General features: G+C 38.9%; 1 protein-coding gene across 1 annotated transcript in view; it reads left to right on the top strand.

Moving 5' to 3' along the window:
* LOC140949044 (uncharacterized) overlaps positions 1-12,361 on the top strand; it is a 41,586-nt gene that overhangs the window by 7,541 nt on the left and 21,684 nt on the right. Inside the window, exon 2 of the mRNA XM_073398296.1 lies at positions 8,684-8,742. Coding sequence (XP_073254397.1) covers positions 8,691-8,742 — 52 coding nt within the window. The 5' untranslated portion in view covers positions 8,684-8,690. The remainder of the gene's footprint in view (positions 1-8,683; positions 8,743-12,361) is intronic.

Genomic DNA, 12,361 nt, shown 5'->3' with positions numbered 1-12,361 from the left:
AGGTCACGTAATGGTCACCAAAAAAACATAGTAACTAATTGGCTGAAGACCAGTTGACCTTCTCTAGTTCTCGCAACAACCTCTATTTTGAGGGTAGTTTGCCGTTACTAAAAGGTCACGCAATGGTCACCAAAAAAAGATTAGTGACTAATTGGCTGAAGACCAGTTGACCTTCTCTAGTTCCCGCAACAACCTCTATTTTGAGGGTAGTTTGCCGTTACTAGAAGGTCACGCAATGGTCACCAAAAAAAGATTAGTGAATAATTGGCTGAAGACCAGTTGACCTTCTCTAGTTCCCGCAACAACCTCTATTTTGAGGGTAGTTTGCCGTTACTAAAAGGTCACACAATGGTCACCAAAAAAAGATTAGTGACTAATTGGCTGAAGACCAGTTGACCTTCTCTAGTTCCCGCAACAACCTCTATTTTGAGGGTAGTTTGCCGTTACTAAAAGGTCACGCAATGGTCACCAAAAAAAGATTAGTGAATAATTGGCTGAAAACCAGTTGACCTTCTCTAGTTCCCGCAACAACCTCTATTTTGAGGGTAGTTTGCCGTTACTAAAGGTCACGTAATGGTCACCAAAAAAACATAGTAACTAATTGGCTGAAGACCAGTTGACCTTCTCTAGTTCTCGCAACAACCTCTATTTTGAGGGTAGTTTGCCGTTACTAAAAGGTCACGCAATGGTCACCAAAAAAAGATTAGTGACTAATTGGCTGAAGACCAGTTGACCTTCTCTAGTTCCCACAACAACCTATATTTTGAGGGTAGTTTGCCGTTACTAAAAGGTCACGCAATGGTCACCAAGAAAAGATTAGTGACTAATTGGCTGAAGACCAGTTGACCTTCTCTAGTTCCCGCAACAACCTCTATTTTGAGGGTAGTTTGCCGTTACTAGAAGGTCACGCAATGGTCACCAAAAAAAGATTAGTGAATAATTGGCTGAAGACCAGTTGACCCTCTCTAGTTCCCGCAACAACCTCTGTTTTGAGGGTAGTTTCCCGTTACTAAAGGTCACGTAATGGTCACCAAAAAAACATAGTAACTAATTGGCTGAAGACCAGTTGACCTTCTCTAGTTCCCGCAACAACCTCTATTTTGAGGGTAGTTTGCCGTTACTAAAAGGTCACGCAATGGTCACCAAAAAAAGATTAGTGACTAATTGGCTGAAGACCAGTTGACCTTCTCTAGTTCCCGCAACAACCTCTATTTTGAGGGTAGTTTGCCGTTACTAGAAGGTCACGCAATGGTCACCAAAAAAAGATTAGTGAATAATTGGCTGAAGACCAGTTGACCTTCTCTAGTTCCCGCAACAACCTCTATTTTGAGGGTAGTTTGCCGTTACTAAAAGGTCACACAATGGTCACCAAAAAAAGATTAGTGACTAATTGGCTGAAGACCAGTTGACCTTCTCTAGTTCCCGCAACAACCTCTATTTTGAGGGTAGTTTGCCGTTACTAAAAGGTCACGCAATGGTCACCAAAAAAAGATTAGTGACTAATTGGCTGAAGACCAGTTGACCTTCTCTAGTTCCCGCAACAACCTCTATTTTGAGGGTAGTTTGCCGTTACTAAAAGGTCACGCAATGGTCACCAAAAAAAGATTAGTGAATAATTGGCTGAAAACCAGTTGACCTTCTCTAGTTCCCGCAACAACCTCTATTTTGAGGGTAGTTTGCCGTTACTAAAAGGTCACGCAATGGTCATCAAAAAAAATAGTGAATAATTGGCTGAAGACCAGTTGACTTTCTTTAGTTCCCGCAACAACCTCTTTTTTGAGGGTAGTTTGCCGTTACTAAAGGTCACGTATTGGTCACCAAAAAAACATAGTGACGAATTGGCTGAAGACCAGTTGACCTTCTCTAGTTCCCGCAACAACCTCTATTTTGAGGGTAGTTTGCCATTACTAAAGGGTCACGCAATGGTCACCAAAAAAAAGATAGTGACTAATTAATTGGCTGAGGACCAGTTGACCCTCAATAGTTCCCGCAACAACCTCAATTCGGAAGTTAGTTTGCCACTAATAAAGGGCACCTAATGATCTTCCCCTCAATGACCTATATAACCTAAAAAATAGCCAAAATAAATGATCATTTATTTTGACCTAACGACCTAATCAATTTGTCATACTTTTGTGCTGACAATGTTTTTGTTTTATTTATTGCTGTGTCAAATCATATTCAGGACTGGAAGTTTGACTTGAGATCATATAGAAAGTTTTTCTGTAAGCCTGAACCTAGCTTTGAACAAATAAATATATCAAAAAAGATTAAAAGGAAGAGGAGGAGGAACTCTTTAACAAAGTCAATCCTCCACTGTGGCTCATTTTGACTTTACAGAACAAACGTTTGAGGCATTTCTTGCACATTTATACTCTCAAATTTTTGCACTGATCCCAGCTGATATCATGATAATATTGTTATATGCTTGAATGTCTTTGATCTGTCAAGAAACGGTGAGAGAAAATTTATATTTGTGAGTGACACCACCTTGAAATTCCAACCCTAGCAACATACAAACACTGAGATGTTGAGAAGGGAAATTGAACTTCAGTTTCCTGGTTATTTTTTGCAAGCCAGGCAATTGCGTACAAACATACAGTTTTTACTTCAACACCTTTCATACCAACAGTCAAAGGAAACTGAAATCCTAAAGTTACAACTTCCCCATAAATCCACCATGAGCATCAAGTTTGTAAATGCCATATGCAGCTCAAGAATTTAGAATCAATGAATAATAATGGTGATTTTTGTTTCAAGTGTAACAGTTATGTCTTGTAGAAGGTTAACATTATGACCTTGTCAGCCTCGATGTCTTGAAGCTTGTGAACACTACAGATGGTAAGACAACACAGAGAGGGAGTGGCAGCAAACTTCCATTGGTTGTAGTGCAAAGCAGTGACGCGTTCAAGAGAGAAAGGTCAACAGAAACAACCCCATGTGAATATCAAGCCATTAATTAGCCATGACAAAAGCCTGGATGACATAATAAAATAAACTGTTGGTTGAACTTGTGAACTGCACAACAAGTCTTAAAGCTGAAAATGAAACTTAATGTTAAATTACTTCTTAAACTTGCAAGGATGATTGCATGCTAGAACTAGTCACAAGGTGCTGCACTAATTCAAGAGACGAGCTCGTAAACCTTAGACTATAAGGTGTCAAAACTAATCCTCCTATAATTCATTGAAAGTGATTTTCCAGCTTTGATTCCTGTTATGTACTGAAACTGCATGTCGACTCTCATCATTCAAAAGGTGAATGTTACTATTTCCTTTAGAGTTCCTGGTTTTCTCAAAATAATTTGTGACTTGTCCTATAACTTTGTACTGATGTTATATGCATCTCAACAGGTTATTTTTTTTTTCTGATTGGTATCAGAAAAACTTATGTAGAAAACTTTCATTTAACTTTCTTTTTTTGTCACTAGATATTATTTAGTGTTAATAAGCTTAGACCAGTTTGGTAATGCATATATTTTTTAAATGTCTCTATTCCTTGTGGGACCAAAAAAAGAAAGGGAAATTGCCCAAATATATGGTTGATGACTAACTTGATGGAATTGTTGGCAGATTGACAATATTTGGCAGCCCAGACCCATTCTGAACAGGGCGTGGATTTGTTCTCTGGTGGTCCCGAGACCAAATCCTCACCAATGCATGTTAATATGGGTCAGATAGTCACCTCATTTGGGTTTTTTTTCCTGCCATGCTCAATTCTGTCAATTTGCATTTTAGTCTTGGATTTTGTAGATGGAATGCCCATTTGTGCCATCACCTTGTTAACAACCACTATTTTGCATCAATGTTTGGCTCCACAAGGTACAGAGGAAATGAATTTTTGACAAGTCTACAAAATTTTAAGAAATGGCAACATAGACATTTGATTGTATGTGTTAGTTTTTTCTAATAGATAATGTGCACATTTTCTATAGACAAAAGATCAGATTAATATTCACGGAAATGCTCGATAACTCTTGCCTACAAGACATTTGTACAGAAATTCTATAAATGATATTTATTTAATGTAATTTAGAACAAGACAGTTAATTGTTTTACCTTCAAAAGCATATTTTTTTTCATGTAAGGTCATATCTTGTCTGTTTAACTACTTCAAGGATGTAGTACTATTCATCAGGGGAACCTTGAAGTAGGATTGTACTTTTTCGAAACAAACCTACAACTTGGTCGTAAAGAAATGAAACTAATGCAGTATTGTGTCAAAAAAAAGGGTGGTATGGTAAATATGCTTTTCTAAAAATTCTGCAACATAGGCATTTGACTGTATGTGTTAGTTTTTTTAATAGATAATTTGCAGATTTTCTATAGACAAATATTCTATGGTAAATAAGCTTTTCTCCAAATTCTGTTTAATTCAATTTGAAATTAATAAAAGATATAATAGCCTCAGACGTTCTTAGGGGTTCGTCACGCGTTCCGTGACGAACCCCTAAGAACGTCTGCGTGGGAGGCTAAAGAAGTAAAGGATGTTTAACTTTGGTCTGAGTTACAATTTACATTAATTAAAGAAAGATTACCACGCAGCCTCATGTACGCATAATATCTCGTTGACTCAGTACTTGTAGGCTACTACACAAGCCGCTTATCGTACAAGTGCCTTTGGGTCTGTTAGATGTTTTACTCTAAGGCAGTACGGAAATCTTTCTCTCATACAAATATTGGTTACTTAACTGCGGCGATACAACGGTGAACAACTTCCCTTTTCAGCCTTTTCCGCCCGGAATCGTTACAAACCTCTCATAATATAACAGATAATTTTAGCTCATAGTAGATAAAATGAAATTGAAACCCAAGCAGTTGAGGTTTATACTACTTTCAGTAGCCCTGAAGTACAAAAAACAACAAAAGAACCAAAATACTTTTTCGTTGGACTACTCTTATATATCTTACGAACTCCACCGAGAGAAACCTTATATAGAAACGATCACTAAATCGGTCGATCCCAACAGTGAAATTGTAAAACAGTGATGAGTGACTACAAGAGAGCAGAAGGTTTGTCAGCTGAATTATTTCCCTTACCTCAAAACTCTGTTCTTGACACACTGAAAGTGTTGCTTTCTGCGCCCATACATCTCAAGTAACAGAACTCGTAGGCGATTACAGGCGCGGATCTAGGATAAATGCTGACCGATTTCCTCAACGAGCGCCGAAAACGCAAGCTTCTTGGGGGTCCAGGGGCAAGCTCCCCCGGTAAATGTTTTAGATTTTAACTCCCTAAAGTCTCCTTTCTCGGGGTTCCGAGTCACTCAGATAGGATATTGACCAGTTCGATTCACCTTGGATAAAGCCTTGCAACTTGGAAAGTTTTTTATTTATTAAAAATATATCTATTTAAGAAAAATCTAACCGATTTCCGTAAAACGGTCGAAACCGGTGTGGATCCGCGCCTGGATTATGATACTGTTTTGAATCATTGCTTGGCTCTCACGACAGCATCACGTGACCACCTTTCCATGACCGTTTCCTATCATTTCGCCCCATGTGAGGGAAACCAAGAATTCTCCTGTGGATTCTAGTCTGAGGATTCCAGGTAGCTGGACTTTATTGGATTCCAGTGTTTGCTGTATTCCGGATTCCGTAGGCAAAAATTACCCGGAATCCGGACTCCTTTATATTTTTTACATGGGGCGCATCATTTGCGAAATCGGAGAAATTTTTATACGTTCAGAAATTTACCTACGTTCAGCTGTCTGAGAGCTCTACATTTGCTAGCTGTGTAAACGACTCATGACCACCCATGAATGGAAATTCCACTCTTACCTAAATGCCGATAACGTCATTGCAAAAAATAACAGACTCGATTAACAAGTGAGGATATTTCTAATCCCGATTGTTGTGATTTGGGGCTGTGTTTTGATTGGCTACTCGTGGTATAGGTCTGGGTGGCGAGGGTAACTGCCGTTTAAGTGCCAGCTGCTGTTAACAAGCTGATTACTCCTGTGAGCTGGATTTTGACATCCGAGTGGTTTTTTTGTAGTCGACAATCAGCTCAGGGAATCAGCAGGACCATGACCCGACCCGTAACTTCGTCTGGGTCAATATACAGAATATACAGCACAACTGCCAGCTGAGTATCCAGCCCCAGAAAGCCTGAATGTAACGCAGCTAACTAGCCTGCGTAGCAAGCGCTTCCTCGCGAGTTCGTCGAGAAAGTTGGGACGAGAGCAGAAAAAAAGAAGGAATGACGGGGGAGGGGGAGGGGAATGAAGGAACTCAACCTTTTTTTTTTTGTTTTTTGCTCCCGCTCTAACTTTCGCGCAGTAACTCGATTGGAAACGCTTGTTACGCAGGCTAGCAGATAACGGGTCTGTATCACCCACTCATCACCCTGCACATTACCAAAATTTAAAGTTGCCAGCAGTAGTTTGTCCTCGCTCCTCGTCCCCACCCCCCTCCCCACACACCCCCCAGGTGGTTATGAGCGAGCAAAGAAAAAAACGGTGGCAAAACGCCTGTTTTCGCGGGCTAAACTTCACTGAAACGCTGAAGGTTGCCTATTTTCTACACAGTTGACAGTAACTGCAAATGTCAGAAATGTTGCTTTATTAAAAGTAGGTAGATCAGATACCTGCGATGCCGAGAACAGTTCTACAATAGAGTTGTCTGGGTTATCCCTCCATCCGTGGTCCTGCTACGATACTGTCCTGAGTGTCCATCGACCGATACACAGAACTGACAGGCGCTATTCACGCGATGCGCGCGCTGATATAGCGCTCGCGTACGCGTAACCGGTAAGCCTGGTACCCTCAGAAAACGGTCGTTGGGTTTTAAATGAGTTGTGTGAAATTTTCGCTAATGAGACTGTCAGCCGGGTTTAATTTTGCTCTATTCTTAGTTTACGAAAGCTACGAAATTTCTAGGTGCCGAAATCAGAATCTAGAGATTACTACGAAAGCTACGAAATTTCTAGGTGATCTAGAGATTACTACAAAATCCGAAATTCTTAGGTGAACAAACCACACAAATCCCGAAACTCTGAGCCCAACGAACAGTCACCACGAAACATTTTCGAAATTTTTAGCTGTTCTTGGGCTCCCGAAAATTTTAGCCATTCTAGAGGGCTCCGAACAGATATTTCCCCGAAAACGGTCGTTGGGTGCCCCTGTAATATTTTAGTTGTTTATAATCTTCCTTTGTGTTCATGCATTTTAATTAACTGACAGCTGGCGATGACTTTAGAATACAATTTTACTCTTCAAATTCATGGTGAACACCCTTAACTACTGTTTAACTATTCCGCATGAATTGGCCAATTTCCATATTTTAGAATTCAGCCTCAAACAATTTGAGGCTCTTGGGAAAAAGCATCTCCAGACAATTAAGCCTTTAAATGCATTTTGCATTAGGCAGGTGCACCCAAAAAGAATATAGTTTAAAAGCACTTAAGCATACATGTAGCGTTGTTGAACGTATTTTAGTATTTAAACGGTAGATATAGGCATATTTTTATCCCCTAAAAATTTTCATCTATTTGGATTTCCTAGCTGAAAGTCTAGTGATCCAAAAATTATAGGGATTGAAACTTAACTTTTTGAAAATTTCAGCCAGAAAAAAGGCTCCCAAAAATTCTATGTGACTTTTCTAGGGTAAAAATCCGTTAAAAATGGGCAATTATACCATTTTTAAGATGTGCAAAAATCCTAGGAGAGGCAGGCAAGCAAGAAAGTTTACAACAAATGTTCCGAAAACTGTAGATCTTAAATCATCTTCCGAACAGATATTTTCCGAAAATTGATGTTGGGTGCCCCTGATTAGGCAACCACTCAACTGAAAAATAAGCATGTCTTTTACCTGTCCCTTGGGAGTATGTGATATATTCACCTGGTGCCCTGCCCTGTGCCCTCTCGTTCAAGGTAATTAACCCTTACTTATGAAACACGGCAATGGAAGATCTTTCTCCTTTGCGTGCGGAGGCTCCCACTGGGTATCCCAATAAAAATAGCTATTAATCAAAAAATATGAAAGTGTATGGTAGACAATAAAAATGGGAAGTGGGGAAAGGCAGTCGATTTACGTGGAATAGTCCACCATGCAGTAGTTTTGTAAGAAAGAGATGAGTGACTCAGAGGAAGAAGTATTCTTAACGTTAAGGCAGAGCAGTTTTGGAGGCTCTTTTGGGGCATCCACCCTGACAGATTTTTTGTGTCAGTCATCTGATGACAAGTCACATTGAAAACTAAGACAGTCACTGATGTAACTTGCAGTTTGACATTGGAGGTGTTGAGTCAAATTTGTTTAAAAGTAAGGTAACGAGGCATGTGACACAAATTCCTCGCTTGAAGTACATTTGACAAATGCTAACGAGCAAATGAGGTCCAAGAAAATGCAGCAAGTCCATTAGAACCGTAACTCAAAATTCTGACTTGTTTTGTTTCACTGGGTAGGTTAAATATGTTGGGAAGATTCAGAGCAGGGTAATATGATGAGAGGAATACATGTATGAACAGGGGAAATATATATACTGCATTGTAACTTTGTGATTGTCTTTAAAGATTGTTTTAGCCCTGCAATCCCCTGTTGCAATCATAGCTGCCACCAGCTTTTCAGACAGTGAGTAATAATTAGGGGTTAATGTCATATATTCCCCTAAAAAGAACAAAGGAAACCAAGTAAAGTGAAAATAATTATGCTTCCATCATGTAAATTTCATTTTTCCATTACAGATAAAGCATGAACATACAAATGTACAAGCAAACGCTGATGCTTCTGCGACTTCTAACAGGTGCATTTGTCATAAATTGATATAAATTGTTAGGTAAACTTCCATGTTAAAATTTTTTTGTTGTGAACAACATCATCGCTTTTTTTAATAATCGTGAACAAATACAAAGGATATTTGATACATTTTGTGTACACAAGTTCACAGGTACCCCAAGCTCACAAAAGAGAATAGTTGTTTGCATAACAGTAGAAAAGCAGTAGTTAGAGGAGGATTCTAACGTGTACTGGGCTAATTCTGGAGGCCATTAGATTATTTAGAATAAATTTACGGCAGATTTCCTTTAGTTGATATGCTAGACCTTCGATAGCAAGTAAGCAACCTTGGGAAATTATAGAGACAACAACAACAGAACTAAAACTCGGTGGAATCGCACTGAAACAGCCAAATAATTATGCTAAGAACACACTGTGAATAAAACAAGGAGACAGGGAAAAATGTTATTTTGTATATTTATAAGCTATTTTTATGCTCAAAATAACAATCGCAAAAATCCCCATACAAAGCCTTATATTATTTCTGTTATGCAACAATGATTCTCACTTGTGAGCTTGGAGTGCCTGTGGTGAGTTATGTGGAGTTCAACCCACGTGCAGATATATGAAGAACACTTTAGCTTATTGTTGGAAAATCTGATGTTGGTGGAAACGTAACCAGCAAACGAATAAAATAAGAATAAAAAGGAATTACAAACCTAAAGCGAACAACAAAGGAAAAGAAAACAATGCCATTTTTTTCAAAACCTGGCCGAGTTTATAACAAAATGAAACTAAAATACCGACGTGGCATACATTCCATGTCCTTGAAAACATTTCAAACAGCACAGCGAATCATTTTAAGTTTCAAATGGGTAATAAAAACCCTCAAAAAATTTCAAAGGAGTATTAAATGATTAAACTGAACATTAATATTTATCAACAAAGCGAAACCGAACCGACAGTAATTTTGTAGGTGGACTGGTAAGAGAAACGATCATTCTTTATAGGGTTATGGTTGATTGCTTAGTCTACAAAGCTGATTTATTCATTTAAAAAATATCCCTGGTGACAAACTTCTATATAGCAGGTTCATAAAGCCACAGGAGTATGAGAACTGACTCTTCTACAGAACCTTGATACATGTATAACACCTTTTCAAGAAAATAATCCTTTCAGCAGGAAGGGACCATTAGAAACTTTAAATGTTGGAAAAAAGAAATTCCATTCCTATGCAAAATACACATTCATGATATACTCGAGCGGCCCTCTGTCGATAAGTATACCTAGTAAAGCAATTATTACTACTTCGCGCTTGTTGGACATGAGATAGTTACCACTTCACATCCAACATGCACTCATGGAATAAATTATTGTTTAACTGTATTGGCAGCTGACATTTAAAATTTCTGCTAATGGTAGATTTACCACACTATTGATTTTGATAGTATTGGAATATTAAAAAACATCCCCGTACGAAACGAGCAGCGCTGCTGCAGCGCTGCAGAATGGCTTCAAGAAGCGCTGCAAAAGAGCTGTAAAAGCGCTGGGCTGCAGCAGCCGCAAATTTTGGCTGCAGTGGAAAGCCCTTTGACAGTGATAAACAGCGCTTTTGCAGCGGTGCAGAAAATTCCTGAATCACGATCTGCGCTGCAAAGTGGCTTCGAAAAGACAAAGAATGTTGTTACCGGTGATGCTCTACCACTCGTTAGTACAAAAAAAAGAAATGCAGGCTCCAATAATACAATAATCATGATACATGGTAGAGGAGTTGACAAGGCCTTAGTAGCAGAGTAAAAACCACTAGAAAGTCAAAATGCAACTTTTTTACTTCGGCGGAGCGCGAAGTAAAGGATTCGTGACGTTCAGGAATGTATCAAAGTTGCAATTTTTTGACAAGATTGGGCAAGCAAAGTCTGTAGGTTTTCGGCTCTATTCGGCTATATGACGAAGAGCCGAATTAGTCCGAGATATCTCGAGATCACTTTGATTTCTTTGATTTATTCTTTAACTTTTTCGAGGAAGAAAGAATTACTATTTTGGCCTTCCCGGGGTTTGAACCGACTCACCTGTGTGACCCGTCAGATCAGAGGAGACTCTAAGTTGAGGGATTAGCCCATTGCGCTACTGCGACCCAAGGTAGTTTGGGATATGAAAAATAGTTATGAAATTATGCACTAGTTTCGGGACAAGATTGGGCGTGCAAGTTCGTGACTTTTCGGCTTGTTTCAACTATTTCACGAAATGAGATCGGACTACTTCGTGATATCTTGAGATCACTTCGAGTTTAGTCTTTAATTACTCGAGGAATAAATAGAGGATATTTCGTGCCGCGCAGAGACACGAAATTTCTCTTCGAGTGTTGAAAAACATTTCACGAGTGAGCCCTCCTTTCGAACTGTTTTATGATGAATTTAAAGTTAAAAAAAATGCTGCACAAAGACATTTTGTCTTTGTTGAGTGTTACATAGTAAAATTGCTTTCATGCGTTGCGTGACTTTCTCGAACGTTCTCTACGTTTTTGGATTATGCATGAATAATTAATTAGGGCATGTCTACATTTCAGCATGAGTCAGCAGATTTGCATCAGTTACTGAAATCATAATATATGTCGAAAAGCTACTACTATTCGCCTGTTTAGTATTTTCTAGAACCTGATGTCAAACAGTATACAAGTTTCAAGCGAGTTCTTTTGACGAACTAAGTTTTTTCCCACGAGCTGGACTGCTGTGTTTAGTCAAGTGTGACGAAGGTCGATTTTCAGGTTCTGTGTTTACAAGTTCGAGGAAGCCGTAAGATATCTGAAGTTCAAGTGAGAGTTTGTTATTATTGGTAGAGGCTGTTTAGTTTTACTCAAAGTTCAAGTCAAGTTTGTTTGGCGGATGCTGTGTTTTAAAGCTCTGTAAAGGCTATGTTCCTTTGGTGTTAAACTTCCTTGTGTTAATCCGACATCCCTGCGTGCTGATAGTCAGTGAATAATTATCCTCAAAACATTCGAACTCGTGACTTTGAGTTTTAGCCAATTCCATGCTCAACGTAATTGACTCCTTACCCATGCCTTACATATTTTTAATCAGTACATGAGACTGCTATGCTGTTTTTGAAGCCTGATGTGACTAAGAAAAATAGAGAATTGTTTTTTAGAAGGATTTGTACGGAGTCATCAGAGCATAACTGGGCTAATAACGCGGAGACAATTTGTCCTGAAATGCTAGTTTTTGGCAAGTAGGCCTCTTGGTTGTTGCTCTTTTCAGAATATCCTGACAAATCCTATAATTTCACACCTTACTCTTACCATATTTGATTTCTTACTATTCCTCCGCATTTACAATTAATTAGTTCCACAACCACGACGCCGAAGTGTACGCTAGCTCCGTAGCTTCTTGTCTTTATTACTATCCACGCGTACACGTTACAAAAGCACGTGACAGAACAAATCTGCAGCAGTCTCGCTTTGTAAATATTTAGCAATCACGGTCACTCATCTGAATGTAAGAACATCCATTAACACGCAGACATTGAAAATTATCTTTTTTAAAAATAAAGAGAATAACAGCGATTGTTCTACATAAAGTTTACACGGACAGCAGCCAAATGAAATTTTGATTCGTTGCAACGGGCTAAGCTGGATTTTGCTCACCTTGACG

The sequence above is a fragment of the Porites lutea genome, chromosome 9, assembly GCF_958299795.1.
Source record: "Porites lutea chromosome 9, jaPorLute2.1, whole genome shotgun sequence".
In the NCBI taxonomy this organism is placed as follows: domain Eukaryota; kingdom Metazoa; phylum Cnidaria; class Anthozoa; order Scleractinia; family Poritidae; genus Porites; species Porites lutea.
The sequence above is the reverse complement of the archived record's forward strand: the minus strand, read 5'-3'. Positions and strand labels throughout refer to the sequence as shown.